Source organism: Ranitomeya variabilis, chromosome 1 (genome assembly GCF_051348905.1).
Source record: "Ranitomeya variabilis isolate aRanVar5 chromosome 1, aRanVar5.hap1, whole genome shotgun sequence".
NCBI lineage: Eukaryota > Metazoa > Chordata > Amphibia > Anura > Dendrobatidae > Ranitomeya > Ranitomeya variabilis.
Genome location: NC_135232.1, coordinates 44,814,735 through 44,841,748, shown reverse-complemented (window position 1 = coordinate 44,841,748; position 27,014 = coordinate 44,814,735). Strand labels below are relative to the sequence as shown.

Genomic DNA, 27,014 nt, shown 5'->3' with positions numbered 1-27,014 from the left:
TATACGCACAAGATTATAAGCTCCTCGAAGATCTATCTTGGTGAACCAACTAGCCCCCCTAATCCGAGCAAACAGATCGGACAGCAGAGGCAAAGGGTACTGAAATTTGACCGTGATTTTATTTAGAAGGCGATAATCTATACAGGGTCTCAGAGAACCATCCTTCTTGGCCACAAAAAAGAACCCTGCACCCAAAGGTGCTGAGGACGGACGAATATGCCCTTTCTCCAAAGACTCCTTTATATAGCTCCGCATAGCGGTATGTTCTGGTACAGATAAATTAAAAAGTCGACCCTTAGAGAACTCACTACCAGGAATCAAATTTATGGCACAATCACAATCCCTATGAGGAGGTAGGGCACTGGATTTGGGCTCATCAAATACATCCTGGTAATCCGACAAAAATTCAGGGACTTCAGAAGGAGTAGAAGAAGCAATTGACACCAAAGGAACATCGCCATGTACCCCTTGACAACCCCAACTTGACACAGACATTGCTTTCCAAACCAGGACTGGATTATGAACCCACAGCCATGGCAGACCCAACACGACAACATCATGCAAATTATGTAACACCAGAAAGCGAATAACCTCCTGATGTGCAGGAGTCATGCACATAGTCACTTGAGTCCAGTACTGAGGCTTATTCTTGGCCAATGGCGTAGCATCAATTCCCTTTAGTGGAATAGGGAATTGCAATGGCTCCAAGATAAAACCACAGCGCCTGGCAAATGACAAATCCATCACATTCAGGGCAGCGCCTGAATCCACAAAAGCCATAACAGAGTAGGATGACAGAGAGCAAATCAAAGTAACAGACAAAATGAATTTAGGCTGTACAGTACCAATGGTGACAGACTTAGCGAACCTCTTTGTGCGCTTAGAACAATCAGAGATAACATGAGTGGAGTCACCACAGTAAAAGCACAACCCATTCTGACGTCTGTGATTTTGCCGATCAATTCTGGTCAGAATCCTGTCACATTGCATAGACTCAGGCTTCTGTTCAAACACCGCCAGATGGTGCACAGGTTTGCGCTCCCGCAAACGCCGATCAATCTGAATGGCCAAAGACATTGACTCATTCAGACCCGCAGGCGTGGGGAACCCCACCATAACATCCTTAAGGGCTTCAGAAAGACCCTTTCTGAAAATCGCTGCCAGGGCACACTCATTCCATTGAGTGAGCACAGACCACTTCCTAAACTTCTGACAGTAAACCTCTGCTTCATCCTGACCCTGAGATAGAGCCAGCAAAATCTTTTCTGTCTGGTCTACTAGATTAGGTTCCTCATAAAGCAATCCGAGCGCCAGAAAAAACGCATCCACATTTAGCAATGCAGGATCTCCTGGCGCCAGGGAGAATGCCCAATCTTGAGGGTCACCACGTAACAAAGAAATAATAATTTTAACTTGCTGAGCAGGGTCACCAGAGGAATGAGGTCTCAGAGAAAGAAACAATTTGCAATTATTTTTGAAATTCAAAAACCTAGATCTATCTCCAGAGAACAGCTCAGGAATTGGTATTTTAGGTTCTGACATAGGACTGCGAACTACATAATCCTGAATGCTTTGTATCCTTGCAGCGAGCTGATCCACATAAGAGGACAGACCTTGAATGTCCATATCTGCAGCTGAGTCCTGAACCACCCAGACATTAAGGGGAGAAGAGAGGCTAAACACACTGCAGAGGGAAAAAAAAACCTCAGAGCTTCTCTTAGGCTACGTTCACATTTGCGTTGTGCGCCGCAGCGTCGGCGCCGCAGCGCACAACGCAAACAAAAACGCAGCAAAACGCATGCACAACGCTGCGTTTTGCGCCGCATGCGTCGTTTTTTTCATTGAATTTGGACGCAGCAAAAATGCAACTTGCTGCGTCCTCTGCGCCCCGACGCGGGCGCCGCAGCGACGCATGCGGCGCAAAACGCAAGTGCGCCGCATGTCCATGCGCCCCCATGTTAAATATAGGGGCGCATGACGCATGCGGCGCCGCTGCGGCGCCCGACGCTGCGGCGCTGGCCGCAAATGTGAACGTAGCCTTATCCCTCTTTTGCGATGCATTAACACTTTACGGGCCTGCTGTACTGTTATGATCCTGGTGGTTAGAACACATGAACTGACCTGATAAGTAAACCCAAAAATAAGGACAAGCTCTGGGAATGTGGGAACTGTACTGACCGCAATTCTGATCCTATCAAAACACACTATAGGCAGCCATGGAGCGTTCCTAACTCGGCCTAGACGCCTCGTTCACAGCCTGAGAAACTAGCTACCCCTAGAGAGAAACAAAGCCTCACTTGCCTCAGAGAAATTTTCCCCAAAGTGAAAGCAGCCCCCCACAAATAATAACGGTGAGTTTAAGGGGAAAACACAAACATAGAAATGAAAATAGGTTTTAGCAAATGAGGCCCGCTAATAACTAAATAGTCAGAAGATAGCAAGGAATCTGTGCGGTCAGTATAAAATACTACAAAAGTATCCACGCAGAGAATACAAAAAGACCCCCACACCGACTCACGATGTGAGGGGCGCAACTCCGCACCCCAGAACTTCCAGCTAGCAATCAAATAGCATATAAGCAAGCTGGACTGAACTCATAACATACTGAGAAACATTTTCAAATAGCAATGAGCAAAAATGGACTAGCATGAACTTAGCTTCTCCACGAGGAGACAGGTCACAAGGGAAGTCCCAGAGAGATCTGAACCAGTACTGAATACAACGACAGCAGGCAACAAGTAAAGGTCCAGATGGAGTTAAATAGGCAGCAAGCCTAGCAGGAAACGAGGCAGCTGGAGTCCAGCTACAGACCAGCCGTAACACTAAAAGCCACCAGAGGGAGCCCATGAACAGAACTCACAAAGTACCACTCATGACCACAGGAGGGAGCCCGAGAATGGAATTCACAACAGCACATGCAGTACATCGCGCAGCCCACGTTGTATATTGCGCAGCACACGTAGTACATTGCGCAGCCCACGTAGTACATTGCGCAGCCCACATTGTACATTGCGCAGCCCACGTAGTATATTGCGCAGCCCACGTTGTACATTGCGCAGCCCACGCAGTACATTGCGCAGCCCACGCAGTACACTGCGCAGCCCACGCAGTACATTGCGCAGCCCACGCAGTACATTGCGCAGCACATGCAGTACATTGCGCAGCCCACGTTGTATATTGCGCAGCACACGTAGTACATTGCGCAGCCCAAGTAGTACATTGCGCAGCCCACATTGTACATTGCGCAGCCCACGTAGTATATTGCGCAGCCCACGTTGTACATTGCGCAGCCCACGTTGTACATTGCGCAGCCCACGTTATACATTGCGCAGCCCACGTAGTATATTGCGCAGCCCACGTAGTATATTGTGCAGCCCATGTTGTATATTGCCCAGCCCACGTAGTATATTGCGCAGCCCACGTAGTATATTGCGCAGCCCACGTAGTATATTGAGCAGCCCACGTAGTATATTGCGCAGCCCATGTTGTATATTGCGCAGCCCATATTGTATACTGCGCAGCCCATGTTGTATATTGCGCAGCCCACGTAGTATATTGCGCAGTCCACGTAGTATATTGCGCAGCCCATGTAGTATATTGCGCAGCCCACATTGTATATTGCGCAGCCCACGTTGTATATTACGCAGCCCACATTGTATATTGCGCAGCCCACATTGTATATTGCGCAGCCCACATTTTATATTGCGCAGCCCACGTTGCATATTGCGCAGCCCACGTTGCATATTGCGCAGCCCACGTTGTATATTGCGCAGCCCACGTTGTATATTGCGCAGCCCACGTAGTATGTTGCGCAGCCCACGCAGTTCATTGCGCAGCCCACGCAGTACATTGCGCAGCCCACGCAGTACACTGCGCAGCCCATGGAGTACATTGCGCAGCACACGTAGTACATTGCGCAGCCCACGTTGTATATTGTGCAGCCCACGTTGCATATTGTGCAGCCCACGTAGTATATTGCGCAGCCCACGCAGTTCATTGCGCAGCCCACGCAGTACATTGCGCAGCCCACGCAGTACATTGCGCAGGACACGTAGTACATTGGCAGCCCACGTAGTACATTGCGCAGCCCACGTTGTACATTGCGCAGCCCACGTTGTACATTGCGCAGCCCATGTACACTGTATACTGCACAGCCCAAGTTGTATACTGCGCAGCCCACGTTGTATACTGCGCAGCCCACATAGTATATTGCGCAGTCCACGTAGTATATTGCGCAGCCCACGTTGTTAATTGCGCAGCCCACGTTGTATATTGAGCAGCCCACGTTGTATATTGCGCAGCCCACGTAGTATATAGCACAGCCCATGTAGTACATTGCCCAGCCCACGTAGTATATAGCAATGTGGGCATCATATCCCTGTTAAAAAAAAGAAATAAAATAAAAAATAGTTATATACTCACCTTTTGGATCCAAGCGAAGCGGTTACCGACGCTGCTCGTGCGCTCCGGTCCCAAGAGTGCATTGCGGTCTCATGAGATGATGACGTAGCGGTCTCACGAGACCGCCACGTCATCATCTCGCGAGATCGCAGCATGGAGCGGTCACCGGAGCATCGCGAGGAGCGGGAAAGGCCGGTTCTGGAACCGAGGGGCTGATGGACGGTGAGTATATAACGATTTTTTATTTTTTTAAAATTATTTTTAACATTAGATTGTTTCACTATTCATGCTGCATAGGCTGCATGAATAGTAAAAAGTAGGTCACACAGGGTTAATAGCAGCGGTAACGGAGTGCATTACACCGCGGCATAACGCGGTCCGTTACCGCTGCCATTAACCCTGTGTGAGGGCAGACTGGAGGGGAGTACGGAGCGGGCACTGACTGCGGGGAGGAAGGAGCGGCCATTTTTCCACCGGACTGTGGCCGTCGCTGATTGGTCGTGGCTGTTTTGCCACGACCAATCAGCGACTTGGATTAAATGACAGACAGAAGCCGCGACCAATGAATATCCGTGACAGACAGAAAGACAGACAGACAGAAAGACGGAAGTGACCCTTAGATTGTGGCCCGATTCTAATGCATCGGGTATTCTAGAATATGCATGTCCCTGTAGTATATGGACAATGATGATTCCAGAATTCGCAGCTGACTGTGCCCGTCGCTGATTGGTCGAGGCAACCATTATGACATCATCGTCGCCATGCTGTGCCCGTCGCTGATTGGTCGAGGCGAATTCGCGACAGACTGTGCCCGTCGCTGATTGGTTGAGGCAACCTTTATGACATCATCGTCACCATGCTGTGCCCGTCGCGGCCTGGCGGCCTTGACCAATCAGAGACGCGGGATTTCCAGGACAGACAGACAGACAGACAGACAGAAAAACCCTTAGACAATTATATATATAGATAGTGTCTTTTCCGTGGCAAAACTTCCTGCATTCACCACTAGGGGGCGAGCTGCTTTGAATTTGCGTCACTGCAGATTTTTCAAAAACCGTTCCTGAAAATTTGCGTCATCCCAAACCAAAGTGTGTCAAGGTTTGGTGTTTCAGGTAGTATTGGGGCGGGCCAGGACTAGGGCAGAAATCGCGGCTGGGACAGGTATTTGGTTCTGATCATTTGTGTGAAGCAAGGTTTATGATGAAACTTATCAATAAGTAGGGTTCCATATGTTCCAGTCCCAATTTTGCCGGGAAAGCTGAGCAAAAAAAAGAAGAGCAGCAATTTTTTTTTCTTTTCTTTAAAAAAAATACATAAATAAAAAGCAATATCCTATTAATTAAAATAAATTACCCTTTTTTTCAACCTTAAATCTTTGCTTTTTATATTAGTCATCAAACAAGTCTGTTACATTCTCTGAGCAAAAAAAAAAAAAGTACATGGGAAACCAAGAATCGTCATCGAGTGTGGTGCGTCCCCCTCATGATGCGCAGAGCGGGGGTCTCCTCTCCTTCTTCAGGTCTGGGACATTTCGCGTTTCACATCCCGGCAATGTTAATCTCATTTACTTTTGTCTGGAATTGCTTTAGAAATGAAGGTGAATATCTGCCCGAGTATTTCATGGCTCGTGTTTTCTAGCGTAGATCAAACGCCGCTTCCCCCCCCCCCCCCCCCCGCTGCTCTCGAACTTTTCCAGAAAATGTTTTATGCTTTTCATATATTTCTTTTATTTATTACCTGCAAAAGAGAGAGACAAGTCCTACCAATAATCATTATTGTTACAAATGTAAATTGCAAACACATTGTCGCTCGGCGGCCAGGACGATCTGTATCACCGCGTCCATCACATGAATACGTCCCGCGCTCATCCCTGTAATTCCAGCCTAATGGGGGGCACATAGGGGCTGCACACCTCTGCAGCTAGGGGAAAGCAATGGGGACAGCTCCACCAGGTGGTGAGTGGCGGTCCTGCACCTGATGTCACATGGATGTTATGTCTGGGAAGGCTATATTTATTTATATATATATTTTTTTAATCCATTTTAAAGTACAATGCAAAATAGAATCAATGCATGTTAATTACAAGGCTTTGGTTGTAATGTCCTCTGGTACTGGGTCAGGGATCCTGAAGATACGGAGAACTCAAGTGTAACAACCATTAAAATATAGTTCAGAAGCATTTAATATTAAAAAATAATAGTGAGTTCGCAGACATTCCTAACTTTGCTATGTACCACACCTCTCCACCCCCCACTCCTCTATATACCACACCTCCATCCCCCACACCCCTATATACCACACCTCTCCATCCCCCGCTCCTCTATATACCACACCTACATCACCCACACCCCTATATACCACACCTCTCCATCCCCCGCTCCTCTATATACCACACCTACATCACCCACACCCCTATATACCACACCTCTCCATCCCCTGCTCCACTATATACCACACCTCTCTGTCCCCCACTCCTCTATATATCAGACCTCTCCATCCCCCACTCCTCTATATATCAGACCTCTCTGTCTCCCGCTCCTGTATACACACGACCTCTCCATCCCCCGTTCTTCTATATGCCAGGCGTCTCCATTCCCCACTCCTGTATATACACAGACCTCTCCGTCCCCCGTTCTTCTATATACCGGATGACTCTGTCTTTTACACACAGGCCTTTCCGCTCCCTGCTCTTCTCTGTTCTGTATCAATCTGTAATCTGTAATATACTTGGTAGAAGTGTTTTATTTGTACCTTAGATAATTTCAATCCCAGGAGTTTAATCTGTTCAGTCAATCAAAAAAAGGCAGCACTCTGTGGCGCCATAGCATGCAAATATGAAAATTTAATTGCATCACTGCATTAGACATATGAAAAATTGAGAAAGTTTAGCGCATAAATTGGCCAATTCATGTGTACCTGAAAGCCATGTTAAGGCGTTTCTTGTTTCCAGGACCTAGCAATGCCTTTCCTCTCTTAGAATAAAGTTTTCATCTGTATGGGAACATGAATCCTCTGTTAGACTAAAATCTCTCTCTCTGTGGAGGGATAGTGGTCCTGCTGGGATTAAAAACACCTGTGGCTAAAAGGCGGAGTGCTCAGTCAGAAGGCTAATGAATACAAGCTTCAAAAAACTGACCGTCACATCTAAACATAGACTAGGTGTGAACAGGTGCTGACCCTAGAATCACCAACTCATATACATACAAACAGAGATATAGTTTTTTGAAATTTGTATTCATTAGCCTTGTGACTGAGCACTCCGCCTTTTAGCCACAGGTGTTTTTAATTCCTGCAGCACCACTGCCCCTCCACAGAGATGTGGATTTTAGTCAAGAGGATTCATGTTCCCATATAGATGAAGACTTTATTCTAAGAGAGGAATGGCATTGTTAGGTCCTGGAAACAAGAAACACCTTATCGTGGCGTCCAGGTACACATGAATTGGCCAATTTATGCGCTAAGCTTTCTCAATTTTTCATATTTCTAATGCAGTAATGCAATTCAATTTTCATTTTTCAAATTTGGTGCATAAATTATTTATCATTTATTTGAGTGTATATGCGTTGGTGACTCTAGCTTCAGCACCTGTTCACACTTAGTCTATGTTTGCATGTGAAGGTCAGTTTTTGGAAATTTTTAGTCTGTTCAGTGTCATGGTAAGTTCAGAGCTCTACATCTAAATGTGTGGACAGAAAGAGGAACGTTTGTCTACTACCCCATTGATGCTCATGCCATGCAATTTGCAGAGTGCCAAATTTTAAAAAATTTAATAAAAATTGAGAAATTAAAAAAAAAAACTTACCATTCCAAATGAGCTAAGTTACAGATTTCAGAATGTGGACACACAAACAAATTTTTTTTTTTTTTTGTCCCAAAAATAGTGTTCTCCCTCAGTCCCTACAAAAAAAATGGATGCTAGTGTAAAAAACGTTGGTCTTCTGAAGGTGCTCGTGTATGCCATATTACTACCGGATACCATTCATTTTATAAAATAGTATACCATAGTAATAATATTACAGTGTATTGCAGAGGAGGTCAAGAAATCACAGGTCCAAGTTTATTAAAGAAAATAATTTAAATGTAAATAAACATAAAAAGATAAATAAATGTATAAAAAAACCTCCAAAAAATAAAAACATTTCAATCACCTCCCAATTCAATAAATATAAATGTAGAAATCTAAAAGATTGGAGTACGTAATTACAATGTAATATATATATATGTTTTTTAAATATAAAAAATTACATAAGAAAAATATTAAAGTTTCAATCAGCTCCCATTTCCATAAACAAAAATGGAAAAGTCACCCCCAAAAAATTGAACATATTTAATATGGCTGCATGCAAAATTGTGCAAACACATATTTTAAAAATTTGTGTCATGGGGTGGATGCCAAAATGAAAAGAAAAAAAAATTGAAGTATTAAAATAATGTTTTTCTTACTTGGCATGAGCAAAAAACTGAATAATTATCGATCAGAAAGTGGTGTAGATCCTAAAATTGTATCAATAAAAACTACAGCTCAACCTTTCAAAATGTTTTTGGAAAGTTTTTATTTATTTATTTATTTTAAAGCAGGGAAGCAATAAAAAAAAACTATAAATTTGGTATCACGAAAAGTATTAAAAAAAAATAAAATTGTTATGTAATTTTAACCGAAAAGTGAATGATGCAAAAACCAAAGCCTAAAGAATGAAAAGTGAAATATATATTTTTTATCCGTTCCATTGCACTTGACTATATTTTCCTGTTTTCATTACAATATAAGGAAAAAAGAATGATGTCCTACAAATGTACTACTTGTCGTACAAAAATAAAGCCTCATATGGCTCTGCTGATGGAAAAATGAAAAATACATGGAGATAAGAAGGAGGCAAAAACTAAAGAAAGAAATTAAAAAAAAGTCTAAAAGAGATATTAACAAGTCTGATACAAACTTTTAATTTTTGTTGTGCAGTTCCAGTATCATGTCCTTTACTAGAGAAAACTAATCCCTCTGAAAACAGAGAGGACATTTCCCCAAATGATTTCACCAAGTCCTCTATAATGCAACATACAATCTAAAAATCAAATGTGAAAATACAAGATACAGAGATCTGTCAGCGCCGACGCTCGCACATAGAGAGGAGGGAATGAGCTTATTCCAGTCTAACAAACATTTCTCTATTTACAGGAGAATTTGAGCAATCAAACAACGTGCTGAAACCAGGAATTTGCTCAGATACCTGTAAAGAATTTCACCAAATAAAACAGACCGTCTTACAGCTAAAACAGAAGGTACATGATCAGTCTCATACACCGTCCACCCAGCCGAGACAAGTGTGTACAGATATAAAACACGCACTATATTGTATTATAGTAGTTATATTCTTGTATATAGGGGCAGTATTATAGTAGTTATATTCTTGTACATAGGAGCAGTATTATAGTAGTTATATTCTTGTACATAGGGGGCAGTATTATAGTAGTTATATTCTTGTACATAGGAGCAGTATTATAGTAGTTATATTCTTGTACATAGGGGCAGTATTATAGTAGATATATTCTTGTACATAGGAGCAGTATTATAGTAGTTATATTCTTGTACATAGGAGCAGTATTATAGTAGTTATATTCTTATACATAGGGGGCAGTATTATAGTAGTTATATTCTTGTACATAGGGGTAGTATTATAGTAGTTATATTCTTGTTCATAGGAGCAGTATTATAGTAGTTATATTCTTGTACATAGGGGCAGTATTATAGTAGTTATATTCTTGTACATAGCAGTATTATAGTAGTTATATTCTTGTACATAGGGGTAGTATTATAGTAGTTATATTCTTGTTCATAGGAGCAGTATTATAGTAGTTATATTCTTGTACATAGGAGCAGTATTATAGTAGTTATATTCTTGTACATAGCAGTATTATAGTAGTTATATTCTTGTACATAGGGGCAGTATTATAGTAGTTATATTCCTGTACATAGGAGCAGTGTTATAGTAGTTATATTCTTGTACATAGGAGCAGTATTATAGTAGTTATATTCTTGTACATAGGAGCAGTACTATAGTAGTTATATTCTTATACATAGGGGCAGTATTATAGTAGTTATATTCCTGTACATAGGAGCAGTGTTATAGTAGTTATATTCTTGTACATAAGAGCAGTATTATAGTAGTTATATTCTTGTTCATAGGAGCAGTATTATAGTAGTTATATTCTTGTACATAGCAGTATTATAGTAGTTATATTCTTGTACATAGGGGCAGTATTATAGTAGTTATATTCCTGTACATAGGAGCAGTGTTATAGTAGTTATATTCTTGTACATAGGAGCAGTATTATAGTAGTTATATTCCTGTACATAGGAGCAGTATTATAGTAGTTATATTCTTGTACATAGGAGGCAGTATTATAGTAGTTATATTCCTGTACATAGGAGGCAGTATTATAGTAGTTATATTCCTGTACATAGGAGCAGTGTTATAGTAGTTATATTCTTGTACATAGGAGGCAGTATTATAGTAGTTATATTCTTGTACATGGGGGCAGTATTATAGTAGTTATATTCTTGTACATAGGAGCAGTGTTATATTCCTGTACATAGGAGCAGTATTATAGTAGTTATACTCTTGTACATAGGAGCAGTATTATAGTAGTTATATTCTTGTACATAGGGGCAGTATTATAGTAGTTATATTCTTGTATATAGGGGCAGTGTTATAGTAGTTATATTCTTGTACATAGGAGCAGTATTATAGTAGTTATATTCTTGTACATAGGAGCAGTATTATAGTAGTTATATTCTTGTATATAGGAGCAGTATTATAGTAGTTATATTCTTGTACATAGAGGCAGTATTATAGTAGTTATATTCTTGTACATAGGAGCAGTATTATAGTAGTTATATTCTTGTACATAGGGGCAGTATTATAGTAGTTATATTCTTGTACATAGAGGCAGTATTATAGTAGTTATATTCTTGTACATAGGAGCAGTATTATAGTAGTTATATTCTTGTACATAGAGGCAGTATTATAGTAGTTATATTCTTGTACATAGGAGCAGTATTATAGTAGTTATATTCTTGTACATAGGGGCAGTATTATAGTAGTTATATTCTTGTACATAGTAGCAGTATTATAGTAGTTATATTCTTGTACATAGGGGCAGTATTATAGTTGTTATATTCTTGTACATGGGGCAGTATTGTATAATACCTTTCTCTTTCTTGGGGGTTGCGATAGCTCATGGTAGTTTTTACAGCAACAACCTTAGGGCATGTCGTGTTTGTTAAGTTTATACCCAGTAATTATATTGTCTGCGTGTTCTCTTTGCATCAAAGAGATGATTAAATGTAAGTTAAAATACCAAATTCTGAGAAACCACGGTAGCTTTTCTTCTTTATCGTATCACATATGGCACAGGTAATATTATGGAGCTGGAATGTGAACTTTAATAAGAACTGAACACAATATAAGAACATAATCAAAAACTCTTAAGTGCTACATTTTTGTGGCCACTTATGGCAGAGCTATGCTCCTGCGCTCACTGCCTGGCATCGAGTGTAAACCTGTCACATTTCACTATACAATACATGTGGACGGGGGGTTTTGAAAAACAAATCCACATGGAATTCAGGGCACGCTGAGGATTTTCAGATCCACAGGAAGCCCAATCTGTTGCACAAATGTCACACGGATGGAAAACTCCACTGGAAATTTTCAAAGCATAAGATTTAAAGCGGTTGCGTCGCAAGATTTCATAATGGAAATGGCACAGATTGCAAAGTCGATATTTTAAGAATAAAGATGCAAAAATGGCTGTATAATCCTTCCTATAAGTTTGACTCAATTTCCATCCACTTAGCTTGATTATCCGCTCCTCAGTGTCCCCCTCTCTCTTGTTGTTGAGCCTTTCTCCAGCAAGCTTCATGGACAAGTCTTCAATGTCCCTCCTCCTGTCTGCTGAATTTTCCCCTACTTTGATAGACTGACAGCTCCTCAGTGTCCCTCCTCCCTCCTGCTACTGAACCTCTCGCCACATAGTCTGATGAACAGGTCCTCAATGTCCCTCCTTCCTCCTGCTACTGAACCTCTTGCCACATAGTCTGATGAACAGGTCCTCAATGTCCCTCCTTCCTCCTGCTACTGAACCTCTCCCCACATAGTCTGATGAACAGGTCCTCAATGTCCCTCCCACCTCCTGCTACTGAACCTCTCGCCACATAGTCTGATGAACAGGTCCTCAATGTCCCTCCTCCCTCCTGCTACTGAACCTCTCACCACATAGTCTGATGAACAGGTCCTCAATGTTCCTCCTCCCTCCTGCTACTGAACCTCTTGCCACATAGTCTGATGAACAGGTCCTCAATGTCCCTCCTCCCTTCTGCTACTGAACCTCTCGCCACACAGTCTGATGAACAGGTCCTCAATGTCCCTCCTTCCTCCTGCTACTGAACCTCTTGCCACATAGTCTGATGAACAGGTCCTCAATGTCCCTCCTCCCTTCTGCTACTGAACCTCTCCCCACATAGTCTGATGAACAGGTCTTCAATGTCCCTCCTCCCTCCTGCTACTGAACCTCTCACCACATAGTCTGATGAACAGGTCCTCAATGTCCCTAATTCTTCCTGCTACTGAACCTCTTGCCACATAGCCTGATGAACAGGTCCTCAATGTCCCTCCTTCCTCCTGCTACTGAACCTCTCGCCACATTGTCTGATGAACAGGTCCTCAATGTCCCTCCTCCCTTCTGCTATTGAACTCCCCACACAGTCTGATGAAGAGGTCCTCAATGTCGCTCCTCCCTCCTGCTACTGAACCTCTCGCCACATAGTCTGATGAACAGGTCCTCAATGTCCCTCCTCCCTTCTGCCTCTGAATCTCTCCCCACATAGTCTGATGAAAAGGTCCTCAATGTCCCTCCTCCCTTCTGCTATTGAACTCCCCACACAGTCTGATGAAGAGGTCCTCAATGTCCCTCCTCGCTCCTGCTACTTAACCTCTCGCCACATAGTCTGATGAACAGGTCCTCAGTGTCCCTCCTTCCTCCTGCTACTGAACCTCTTGACACATAGTCTGATGAACAGGTCCTCAATGTCCCTCCTCCCTTCTGCCTCTGAACCTCTCCCCACATAGTCTGATGAAAAGGTCCTCAATGTCCCTCCTCCCTTCTGCTACTGAACCTCTCCCCACATAGTCTGATGAACAGGTCCTCAATGTCCCTCCTCCCTCCTGCTACTGAACCTCTCGCCACATAGTCTGATGAACAGGTCCTCAATGTCCCTCCTCCCTCCTACTACTGAACCTCTTGCCACATAGTCTGATGAACAGGTCCTCAGTGTCCCTCCTCCCTCCTGCTACTGAACCTCTCGCCACATAGTCTGATGAACAGGTCCTCAATGTCCCTCCTCCCTTCTGCTACTGAACCTCTCCCAACATAGTCTGATGAACAGGTCCTCAATATCCCTCCTCCCTCCTGCTACTGAACCTCTCGCCACATAGTCTGATGAACAGGTCCTCAATGTCCCTCCTTCCTCCTGCTACTGAACCTCTCGCCACATAGTCTGATGAACAGGTCCTCAATGTCCCTCCTTCCTCCTGCTACTGAACCTCTCCCCACATAGTCTGATGAACAGGTCCTCAATGTCCCTCCTCCCTCCTACTACTGAACCTCTTGCCACATAGTCTGATGAACAGGTCCTCAGTGTCCCTCCTCCCTCCTGCTACTGAACCTCTCGCCACATAGTCTGATGAACAGGTCCTCAATGTCCCTCCTCCCTTCTGCTACTGAACCTCTCCCAACATAGTCTGATGAACAGGTCCTCAATATCCCTCCTCCCTCCTGCTACTGAACCTCTCGCCACATAGTCTGATGAACAGGTCCTCAATGTCCCTCCTTCCTCCTGCTACTGAACCTCTCGCCACATAGTCTGATGAACAGGTCCTCAATGTCCCTCCTTCCTCCTGCTACTGAACCTCTCCCCACATAGTCTGATGAACAGGTCCTCAATGTCCCTCCTCGCTCCTGCTACTGAACCTCTCGCCACATAGTCTGATAAACAGGTCCTCAATGTCCCTCCTTCCTCCTGTTACTGAACCTCTCGCCACATAGTCTGATGAACAGGTCCTCAGTGTCCCTCCTTCCTCCTGCTACTGAACCTCTTGCCACATAGTCTGATGAACAGGTCCTCAATGTCCCTCCTCCCTTCTGCTACTGAACCTCTCCCCACATAGTCTGATGAACAGGTCCCCAATGTCCCTCCTCCCTCCTGCTACTGAACCTCTCACCACATAGTCTGATGAACAGGTCCTCAGTGTCCCTCCTTCCTCCTGCTACTGAACCTCTTGCCACATAGTCTGATGAACAGGTCCTCAATGTCCCTCCTCCCTTCTGCTACTGAACCTCTCCCCACATAGTCTGATGAACAGGTCCTCAATGTCCCTCCTCCCTCCTGCTACTGAACCTCTCACCACATAGTCTGATGAACAGGTCCTCAATGTTCCTCCTCCCTCCTGCTACTGAACCTCTTGCCACATAGTCTGATGAACAGGTCCTCAATGTCCCTCCTCCCTTCTGCTACTGAACCTCTCGCCACACAGTCTGATGAACAGGTCCTCAATGTCCCTCCTTCCTCCTGCTACTGAACCTCTTGCCACATAGTCTGATGAACAGGTCCTCAATGTCCCTCCTCCCTTCTGCTACTGAACCTCTCCCCACATAGTCTGATGAACAGGTCTTCAATGTCCCTCCTCCCTCCTGCTACTGAACCTCTCACCACATAGTCTGATGAACAGGTCCTCAATGTCCCTCCTTCTTCCTCCTACTGAACCTCTTGCCACATAGCCTGATGAACAGGTCCTCAATGTCCCTCCTTCCTCCTGCTACTGAACCTCTCGCCACATTGTCTGATGAACAGGTCCTCAATGTCTCTCCTCCCGTCTGCTACTGAACTCCCCACACAGTCTAATGAAGAGGTCCTCAATGTCGCTCCTCCCTCCTGCTACTGAACCTCTCGCCACATAGTCTGATGAACAGGTCCTCAATGTCCCTCCTCCCTTCTGCTACTGAACCTCTCCCCACATAGTCTGATGAACAGGTCCTCAATGTCCCTCCTCGCTCCTGCTACTGAACCTCTCGCCACATAGTCTGATCAACAGGTCCTCAATGTCCCTCCTTCCTCCTGTTACTGAACCTCTCTCCACATAGTCTGATGAACAGGTCCTCAGTGTCCCTCCTTCCTCCTGCTACTGAACCTCTTGACACATAGTCTGATGAACAGGTCCTCAATGTCCCTCCTCCCTTCTGCCTCTGAACCTCTCCCCACATAGTCTGATGAAAAGGTCCTCAATGTCCCTCCTCCCTTCTGCTACTGAACCTCTCCCCACATAGTCTGATGAACAGGTCCTCAATGTCCCTCCTCCCTCCTGCTACTGAACCTCTCGCCACATAGTCTGATGAACAGGTCCTCAATGTCCCTCCTCCCTCCTACTACTGAACCTCTTGCCACATAGTCTGATGAACAGGTCCTCAGTGTCCCTCCTCCCTCCTGCTACTGAACCTCTCGCCACATAGTCTGATGAACAGGTCCTCAATGTCCCTCCTCCCTTCTGCTACTGAACCTCTCCCAACATAGTCTGATGAACAGGTCCTCAATATCCCTCCTCCCTCCTGCTACTGAACCTCTCGCCACATAGTCTGATGAACAGGTCCTCAATGTCCCTACTTCCTCCTGCTACTGAACCTCTTGCCACATAGTCTGATGAACAGGTCCTCAATGTCCCTCCTCCCTTCTGCTACTGAACCTCTCCCCACATAGTCTGATGAACAGGTCTTCAATGTCCCTCCTCCCTCCTGCTACTGAACCTCTCACCACATAGTCTGATGAACAGGTCCTCAATGTCCCTCCTTCTTCCTGCTACTGAACCTCTTGCCACATAGCCTGATGAACAGGTCCTCAATGTCCCTCCTTCCTCCTGCTACTGAACCTCCCGCCACATTGTCTGATGAACAGGTCCTCAATGTCCCTCCTCCCTTCTGCTACTGAACTCCCCACATAGTCTGATGAAGAGGTCCTCAATGTCCCTCCTCCCTCCTGCTACTGAACCTCTCGCCACATAGTCTGATGAACAGGTCCTCAATGTCCCTCCTCCCTTCTGCTACTGAACCTCTCCCCACATAGTCTGATGAAGAGGTCCTCAATGTCCCTCCTCCCTCCTGCTACTGAACCTCTCGCCAAATAGTCTGATGAACAGGTCCTCAATGTCACTCCTTCCTCCTGCTACTGAACCTCTTACCACATTGTCTGATGAACAGGTCCTCAGTGTCCCTCCTTCCTCCTGCTACTGAACCTCTTGCCACATAGTCTGATGAACAGGTCCTCAATGTCCCTCCTCCCTTCTGCTACTGAACCTCTCCCCACATAGTCTGATGAACAGGTCCTCAATGTCCCTCCTCCCTCCTGCTACTGAACCTCTCGCCACATAGTCTGATGAACAGGTCCTCAATGTCCTTCCTCCCTCCTACTACTGAACCTCTTGCCACATAGTCTGATGAACAGGTCCTCAGTGTCCCTCCTCCCTCCTGCTACTGAACCTCCCGCCACATAGTCTGATGAACAGGTCCTCAATGTCCCTTCTCCCTTCTGCTACTGAACCTCCCCACACATAGTCTGATGAACAGGTCCTCAATGTCCCTCCTCCCTCCTGCTACTGAACCTCTCACCACATAGTCTGATGCACAGGTCCTCAATGTCCCTCCTTCCTCCTGCTACTGAAACTCTTGCCACATAGTCTGATGAACAGGTCCTCAATGTCCCTCCTCCATTCTGCTACTGAACCTCTCCCCACATAGTCTGATGAAAAGGTCCTCAATGTCCCTCCTCCCTCCTGCTACTGAACCTCTCGCCACATATTCTGATGAACAGGTCCTCAATGTCCCTCCTTCCTCCTGCTACTGAACCTCTTGCCACATAGTCTGATGAACAGGTCCTCAATGTCCCTCCTTCCTCCTGCTACTGAACCTCTCGCCACATAGTCTGATGAACAGGTCCTCAATGTCCCTGTTCCCTCCCGCTACTGAACCTCTTCCCACATAGTCTGATGAACAGTGTTATGATCCCAATGGCAGAGGATCTCTGATATTCCGGCAAGATAGCAAAAATATAAATACTGCTCTAGGGAGGTGGAAACTGGGCTAACCGCATACCTGATCCTGACACAAACTACTAAAAGTAGCCGGTGAACGTGCCTACGTTGGTTCTAGACGTCCCGAGCCAGCCGGAGAACTGACTACCCCTAGAGGGAAAAAATAAGACCTCGCTTGCCTCCAGAGAAATTGAACCCCAAAGATATAGAAAGCCCCCAACAAATAATAACGGTGAGGCAAGAGGAACACACAAACGTAGAGATGAACTAGATTCAGCAAAGTGAGGCCCAATAGTCTAGATAGCAGAAAATAGATAGTGGACTATTCGGTTAGCAGAAAACCCTACAAAACATCCACGCTGAACATTCAAGAACCCCCACATCGACTGACGGTGTGGAGGGAGAATATCAGCACCCTAGAGCTTCCAGCGAGTCAAAAATCAAATGTAAAGCAAGCTGGACAAAAACACTGAATAATGCAAACGATCCAAATTGTACAAAACAGACTTAGCTTTTCTTGCATGAGGCAGACTGAAAGGAATCCGGAGGAGACCAAATAGGTCTGGATACAACGATGCCAGGCAAGAGACTGAGTCCAGAGGAGACTCAAATAGGAAACACCCGCTGCTTAACGACACAGCTGGAGCTCAGGCCTGCAACAAGACATACCTAACACAATACCGTTAGTGACCACCAGAGGGAGCCCAGAAACACAGTTCACAACAGAACAGGTCCTCAATGTCCCTCCTCCCTCCTGCTGCTGAACCTCTTGCCACATAGTCTGATGAACAGGTCCTCAGTGTCCCTCCTCCCTCCTGCTACTGAACCTCTCACCACATAGTCTGATGAACAGGTCCTCAGTGTCCCTCCTCCCTCCTGCTACTGAACCTCTCGCCACATAGTCTGATGAAGAGGTCCTCAGTGTCCCTCCTCCCTTCTGCTACTGAACCTCACCCCACATAGTCTGATGAACAGGTCCTCAATGTCCCTCCTCCCTCCTGCTTCTGAACCTCTCGCCACATAGTCTGATGAACAGGTCCTCAATGTCACTCCTTCCTCCTGCTACTGAACCTCTTGCCACATAGTCTGATGAACAGGTCCTCAGTGTCCCTCCTTCCTCCTGCTACTGAACCTCTTGCCACATAGTCTGATGAACAGGTCCTCAATGTCCCTCCTCCCTTCTGCTACTGAACCTCTCCCCACATAGTCTGATGAACAGGTCCTCAATGCCCTCCTGCTACTGAACCTCTCGCCACATAGTCTGATGAACAGGTCCTCAATGTCCCTCCTCCCTCCTGCTACTGAACCTCTTCCCACATAGTCTGATGAACAGGTCCTCAATGTCCCTCCTCCCTCCTGCTGCTGAACCTCTTGCCACATAGTCTGATGAACAGGTCCTCAGTGTCCCTCCTCCCTCCTGCTACTGAACCTCTCGCCACATAGTCTGATGAACAGGTCCTCAGTGTCCCTCCTCCCTTCTGCTACTGAACCTCTCCCCACATAGTCTGATGAACAGGTCCTCAATGCCCTCCTGCTACTGAACCTCTCGCCACATAGTCTGATGAACAGGTCCTCAATGTCCCTCCTCCCTCCTGCTACTGAACCTCTTCCCACATAGTCTGATGAACAGGTCCTCAAGTCCCTCCTCCCTTCTGCTACTGAACCTCTCCCCACATAGTCTGATAAACAGGTCCTCAATGTCCCTCCTGCTACTGAACCTCTCGCCACATTGTCTGATGAACAGGTCCTCAATGTCCTTCCTCCCTCCTACTACTGAACCTCTTGCCACATAGTCTGATGAACAGGTCCTCAGTGTCCCTCCTCCCTCCTGCTACTGAACCTCTCGCCACATATTCTGATGAACAGGTCCTCAATGTCCCTCCTTCCTCCTGCTACTGAACCTCTCGCCACATAGTCTGATGAACAGGTCCTCAATGTCCCTCCTTCCTCCTGCTACTGAACCTCTCGCCACATAGTCTGATGAACAGGTCCTCAATGTCCCTCCTCCCTCCTGCTACTGAACCTCTCCTGTTGTGAATTCCGCTCTTGGGCTCCCTCCGGTGGTTGTAAGTAGCACTTTTGTGAATTCTGCTCTTGGGCTCCCTCCTGTGGTTTTCAGTGGTATAGCTGCTTCTTGGATTTAGCATCAGCTGCTGCTCCCACTGATCGTCTTTCTGACTCGGCTATTTTAGTCTGGCCTTATTCCTCAATCAATGCCAGTTGTCAATTGTTCCTGCTTGGAGCCACTGCTCTTTTGGATTTCCCTGACACTCTGTCCAGTTCAGCAAAGATAAGTCCTTTTGTCCTTTTGCAGTCCACTTGTTGTGGACTTTATTGTTCAGCACATTCTATGTTTTGCTCATTTGTCCAGCTTATCAGTATGGATCTATTCAGCTAAGCTGGAAGCTCTGGGCTGCAGTTTTTGCCCTCCACACCTTTAGTCAGGTGTGGAGATTTTTGCATATCTCTGCGGTGGACTTTTTCTAGTTTTTATTACTGACCGCACAGTGTTTCTTTCCTTACTGTCTATCTAGCTAGAATTGGCCTCCTTTGATAAATCTTGTTTCATACTACGTATGTCATTTCCTTCTCCTCTCACAGTCAATATTTGTGGGGGGCTGTCCTATCCTTTGGGGATTTTCTCTGAGGCAAGATAGCTTTCCTGTTTCTACCTTTAGGGGTAGCTAGCTCTCCGGCTGTGACGAGGTGTCCAGGGAGTGACAGGAACATCCCACGGCTACTGCTAGTGTTGTGTTAAGATCAGGAACTGCGGTCTGTATAGTTACCACCTGCCCAGAGCTAGTCGCATGTCGCTCCTAAATTACCAGTCCATAACACTCTCCCCACATAGTCTGATGAACAGGTCCTCAATGTCCCTCCTCCCTCCTGCTGCTGAACCTCTTGCCACATAGTCTGATGAACAGGTCCTCAGTGTCCCTCCTCCCTCCTGCTACTGAACCTCTCGCAACATAGTCTGATGAACAGGTCCTCAGTGTCCCTCCTCCCTCCTGCTACTGAACCTCTCGCCACATAGTCTGATGAACAGGTCCTCAGTGTCCCTCCTCCCTTCTGCTACTGAACCTCACCCCACATAGTCTGATGAACAGGTCCTCAATGTCCCTCCTCCCTCCTGCTACTGAACCTCTCCCCACATAGGTTGATGAACAGGTCCTCAATGTCCCTCCTCCCTGCTGGTGAACCTCCACCCATCTGACAGCTCCTCTCCCACCACTGTACCTCTCTCCTCCTACTCTGATGGACAGATCCTCAGTGTCCCTCATCCCTGCCGCTTAACCTTTTTCCACCTAGCCTGATGGATAGGTCCTCAATTTCCCTCTTTCCTACTGCTGAATCTCCACCCATTTATATTGACTGACATATCCTCAGTGTCCCTCCTCCCTGCTACAGAACCTCTCTTCACCTAGTCTGATGTACAAGTTCTCGGTGTCCCTCCTCCCAGCTGGTAAATCTTTTCCCACCTAGACTGACTGATAGTTCTTTAATGTCCCTCCTTTCTGTTGATGAACTTCTCTTCATCTAGCCTGATAGACAACTCTTCAGTGTCCCTCCTCCCTGCTACTGAACCTTTCTTCACCTAGCCTGATGTACAAGTCCTCAGTATCCCTCCTCCCAGCTGTTGAATCTCTTCCCACCTAGACTGACTGACAGTTCTTTACTGTCCCTCGTCCCTGTTGATGAACCTCTCTCCATCTAGCCTGATGGACAGCTCCTCAGTGTTCCTCTTCCCTGCTGCTGCTGCTGAGATCTCACACTGCTCAGTACAAGCTGCAGATGTCAGTCAGGCTGGGTGTAATACAAGAGATAATTGGAATCCAGAATAGGGTCTTATCTGATAAAAGAGGGGGTTTAATAGCAGGGAAATTGCTCACCTGGTACAATTGTGTGCCACACAACAAGAAAGGAGCTTGGATATATCAGCTGCTGCAGATCCCAGGGTGAACGAACCATAAAGAGAAAGAAGTGTGGATATGTGGTTCCTCTGCGCAATAATTTAAGGAGACACAATAAAACTTGATGCTCATCTTAATATCAGGATTTTACAGCCATTTTGACATGGATTTTTAAGGCCTTAAAGTCTCAAGGGTGTGATAAAGTCTGACACTTTCCCCAGAGAATGACACGGCTGATTTGTATCTTTATTATATGTAACCTCCAATGTCCTTAAAGGATAACGAGACTTTGATTTATTTTTTTCTTAATTATTTTTTAGCATGGAAAGTTAAGAAACTTTTCAAATAACTTTATTAGGCAGTTTGTCTTAATTAATGTAAAAAGAAAAATTGCATGTGTCTTCCTAATTCCTACCTTTCCCCATTCTATTCGCTGCCTTCAGGTGCATTGATATCCGAGCGTACACATTAGGAGTACAGATGATGGCAGTGATGGGTCAGAGGAGGAGACAGATCATTCAGAGGAGGAGACAGAGGCTGCCCCATCACTGCCATCATCTGTACTCCAAAGGAATATGCTCTCATACACTGTCCTTGCCATTTTTTATTTTTATTTTTTACAAAAATGAAGACAAATCTGTAATAAAGTAATTCACAAGGAATCAAAACTTTCATGCTTGAGAAAATTATATAAAAAAATGAAAATTTTTCTGCTGCGTTTTACAGCGCCAACAAAGCCTATGAGATTTCAGAAATCTCACGCACACACATTGATTTTTTTGTCATCAGTATTTTGTGCTTTGATAATATTTGGACATAGAGAATGTCACTTCTTTCAGAGTTTTTCACCCATTGACTTGAATGGGTGGTGAAATAACGCTGAAAAAACGCAAGTATCAGGTTTTTGCAGCTTTTTTTGTGCCAAAACCTGATTCTAAGGAATGGGACTTTTTTTTTCCAACACTATAGTATCAGCATGCACAAAAGACAAATCTAGCATGCCAAAACCGCCGTAAAAAAAACTGACAAAAAAACGCATAAAAAACACTGCAAAAAAACGCAAGAAAAACCTGAAAAAAAGCCTAGTGTGAACTTACTCTTAGAAAGGGAGACCAAAGGATACGATGCGCTATACTAGATCGCTCAGTGCGTGTAAGCAGCCATAGTTCTCGGCAGCGGGAGTCTTTTTTTGCATGTGCTGCCGAGAACGATGATTTTTTTTTTATGCTGCATAAAAGATTAACAGGAATTTTACTAGTTGATCTGGTGATCGGCAGCCTGTCTAAACGGCAAGATAATTGTAAATCGAGCGTTTTTAATTATTCTCTTGCACCTTCAGTGAATGATACTTTGTCTCTCGGCTTTCAGCTGGCGTTATTACCGAACAGTGTTTCCGAATCCAGCAAACACATCACCGCTGACAAAGTGCTGGCCTCCACCATGTACGTCCAGGGACCACCTGGGTTACCGGGAACGCAAGGACCCCCAGGTAGGACCATGAACAGCTTTATGTGTCTATATTTATAAGTCCTGACCATGTGCAGAACTTTACTAGCAAGTCCGAAATAAAGAGACGAAAAAGTAAGGCAACAAGTCAACCACAAAAGTGCGCCCGCCCCAGACCCATTACATTAGCAAAATACGCAAAAAGGTATAACAAAAATCCTATCTATAAAAATATCAGTTCTAAAAAATGACAATAATTCTTCATTTTCTGTGAAAAAAAAAGAAAAAAAAATTGGAACAGCTTTAAAGGGGCTGCACAGTGAAAAGAAATTAATCGGTGGGGTTCCGACCGCTGGAATTCCCACTGATCGGCAGAACTAGGCGCTTTTAGCTCCAGTAAGGTACAGTAGGACGGCTATAAGTTATCACCCATCCTTGGAATAGGTTTTACAGGGAATCAGCAGTTTTTATATACCTCGTCAAAGAGCAGCATGATGTAGGGGCAGAGACCCTGATTCCAGCGATGTGTCTTTTCGTTTACTGGGTGCAGAAGTTAGGATAGAATCACAGTTTTCTCTGCTCCAGATCTGGCAGAGCTCAGCTGATGAGCCCTGTATAACTCCATATCACAGCTTTCTCTGTGGTTGGACCAGGAGGCATGAGGCCAGTTGTCCTTTAATGATAATCTTCTGCTGATAAAACACTGATTGTATTGAAACCTCAAAACACAGCCTAGTAAGTGACACATCATTGGAATCATTGTCTCTTCCAGAACATTATGCTGCTCTGACATTTCAAAGCAAAAAATTGCTGACATTCCCTTTAACATTTTTCAATGGAGAACTCTTTTGCATAGTAAATTATTCACCTTGCCAGTATACTTTTATTAGAATCCCCCCATTGTCGCTAAGGTCCGCTGGTCCCTGTCGCTGCACTTCAGCCCCAGTGCTCGACAGCATTTCCTTGATGGCACAAGAGGGTTGGCTGAGCTAGAAGGGGGCTGGCTTAGCTACTGATATTAGCGCTCACGTAGAAGCTCCAGGGTTATTAAGAAGCGAGCTCCTCACTGGCACATTGTGGTTGGCTCACTGTAATCAAAGAACATTGTGCTAAAAAAATGATGATTATTTTTTGTTATTAAAGGATTACCTGGCCCAAAAGGAAGCGCTGGTCACCCTGGTCTGCCTGGACCACCAGGTCCTCCCGGCCCACGGGGATTCATGGGACCAATGGGGCCTTCTCCAGAGATATCTCCTATTAAACAAGGAAGGCGAGGACCTGTGGTTAGTGCTGAGCAAAGTGTCTCCTCTCTATCTATGTTCTCTCTAGCCACCCATCTATCTTCTATTTATCTATCATTTATATTTATTTTACTCACTTATATAACGTCATTAATTCCACAGCGCTTTACACACATTATCATCGCTGTCCCCATTGGGGCTCACAGTCTACATTCCCTATCAGTATCTCTATGGAATGTGGGAGGAAACCGGAGAACCCGGGGGAAACATGGGGGGAACATACAAACTGCTTGCAGATGTTTTCCTTCTATCTATCTATTATCTATTATCTATCTATCTATTATCTATGTATTATCTATCATCTATTATCTATATATTATCTATGTATTATCTATCTATTATTTATTTATTATCTATCTATTATCTATCTATTATCTATCTATTACCTATCTGTTATCTATATATTGTCTATCTATTATCTATCATCTATGTACCGTATATATCTATTATCTATTTATTATTTATTTATCTATTTATCTATCTATTATCTGTAATATATCTATCTATTATCTATCTATTATCTATCAATCATCTATCTATTATCTATCATCTATGTATCTATTATCTATTTGTTAATATATCTATTTATCTATCTATTATCTATTTATTATCTATCTATTATCTATCTCTCATACGGATTGATCTTTCTATCTAACATTCTATTATCTGTTATTCCATATCCTATGTGTGTTTCTGTCTATCACTAGTATGCTGTATATACACAATACAAAGTTTTCTAACTCTATAGTAATCTGGTTATTTGCAGGGTCCTCCAGGGGCATCAGGAAAGGATGGACTGAAGGTCAGTAGCAGACAATTATTTTATTGTGTTCTTTCACCTTTGTATTATACAAATAATAACGAGGAAAGAAGAGATCTAATTAAAAAAAAATCATCAGAATGTCAGTTCCTTAAAACTTCTGTTCCGGAACTCTTTTATTCCTTTTATAACTGATTATCTGGATGACAACCCCTCTCCTGCTCGTAGCTCTCATACAGGTTGTCAGTCACCAATATTCCAGCTGAAGCGGCCTTTCACCCAGAAACTGATTGGGACTAAAATCTGCCCATAGAGGGCGACACTGGGAATCGTATTTATAGTTGTTTGTCCTTGGGTCCTTACCACGCCATGTTTTCCTTTTCCAGGGTGACCGAGGAGCTCCAGGACCAAGAGGACTTCCGGTAAGTGCGGAGTTTGTTTTATCTAAATCCAAACAATTGGAAAATAAAAGCTTTATGTTTGGTAGAAGGTTTCGGATCCTAATCCTAAAGTATTTATCTCTCTAAATTTAAGTTTCGCTCTGCTCTATCCATTAATCTATAGACATTGGTACAAGACTTAAAAAAAACAGTGCCCCATCAGGCTGAGTTTGGAATTACATTTTTCAAGTTCCTGAGATATGGCCTCCTCCTCCCTGTATATAAAACTAGTTTTTTTTAGCCAACTAGGTGTGGGTGTCTTCTTGATGACCACACCCAGTTGGCTAAAAAAAAAACGATTTATATACAGGGAAGAGAGGGTGGTATCTCAGGAACAGAGAGGTGCAGAAACAAAAGAAAAACAGCGCCGGATACAGACAAAAATACACATTAATGACGAGTGATAACATTTCTTTAAATTGCTGTGGATTTCGGATGGTGAGTTGTATCTTTCAGGATCTTTGGACCATTTAAACTCTTTTTTTTTCCGTTGTTGTAGGTTCACTATTAGTGATGAACGCTAATGTGGATTATATTTCATAATCATAAATATATTTTATTACTAGATTATATATTTCTTTCACGTTAGTTTTACATTATATTTTATGTTTCATCCTTTGCACCCTCAGGGCCCCCCAGGTTCCTTTGACTTCTTATTACTAATGATGGCCGACATCCGGAACGACATCGCGGAACTTCAAGATAAAGTTTTTGGCCATCGATCCCATTCCTCCACCGAAGAGTTTCCATTACCTCAAGAGTTCTCCAACCATCACGAGTCAGTGGACTTTGGTTCCGGAGAGGACTATAAACATCGAACTGTGACAAAGAACCTAAGAACAGAGAAAACAAGCCATCATTAACCAACGCCGGGGACTGGGACGGGAGAAATAATTTTATATGTCTTCAATTGTATAAAACGATGCACTGATAATGGAAAGAGTATCTATTTTTTTTTTCTGTTTTTTTTTTTTTAATTGTTATTAATATTATTATTTGTATTATTATGTTGCTTCTCAATTGTACAGAAACTTAAGAGTCGCATTCCAAGATGGTCGACTGGAGATCCGTGTTCTCAGAGGAAATATATAGAAAATTAGACAATGTTTTTTAGAAAAGTTTAAGGCAATTTCTAAAAAAAAAAAAAAAAAAATCAGTTGTGACCACAAGTGAATTTTTGCAAAACTTAATGGACAGATTGGCTACAACATTTATAAAGTTTTTGGGAAGACGTATTGTCAAAAACCTCCGCTAATAATTTGGAGCCCTCCAATTAATGTGCTGCCTCATATAAGTCCGCACGTGTAGGAGAAGGAGTGAATGGTATTCTTTTTTTTTTTTTTTTTTTGTGGGTCTCTCTTAATTCTAAGGGGGACCTTATCAAACGAAGGGCACTATTTTTAGGTGGTTACTAATAAAAGTTATATTTTAATACCTTTACGGTCACCCATCTTTCCCTTTCATTCATGCATGACGTATTTCAGTACGGCGGATCTTCTCTCCCCGCAGGACATAACCGGAGCCAGAGGGTTCCATGCACTGACTTTATTACCTCTCTAAACTTAAAAACAAAAACTATGACCACCAATGTAAAAGATAAAATAGGGAGTGTTAGCCCTAAA

The 27,014-nt window shown here is 44.0% G+C and overlaps 1 protein-coding gene across 2 annotated transcripts in view; it reads left to right on the top strand.

The window, feature by feature from the left end:
- The window catches only part of CCBE1 (collagen and calcium binding EGF domains 1), a 393,824-nt gene extending 367,247 nt beyond the window's left edge, over nt 1-26,577 (top strand). The window contains exons 6-11 of one of the 2 annotated variants that reach the window (XM_077282937.1): nt 9,575-9,678; nt 22,814-22,934; nt 24,035-24,174; nt 24,959-24,994; nt 25,339-25,374; nt 26,022-26,577. In XM_077282937.1, the coding sequence (XP_077139052.1) occupies nt 9,575-9,678; nt 22,814-22,934; nt 24,035-24,174; nt 24,959-24,994; nt 25,339-25,374; nt 26,022-26,255 (671 nt within the window). In that variant the 3' untranslated portion in view covers nt 26,256-26,577. The remainder of the gene's footprint in view (nt 1-9,574; nt 9,679-22,813; nt 22,935-24,034; nt 24,175-24,958; nt 24,995-25,338; nt 25,375-26,021) is intronic. The other variant, XM_077282945.1, reaches the window with a different exon arrangement.
- Nucleotides 26,578-27,014: the final 437 nt, after the last annotated feature.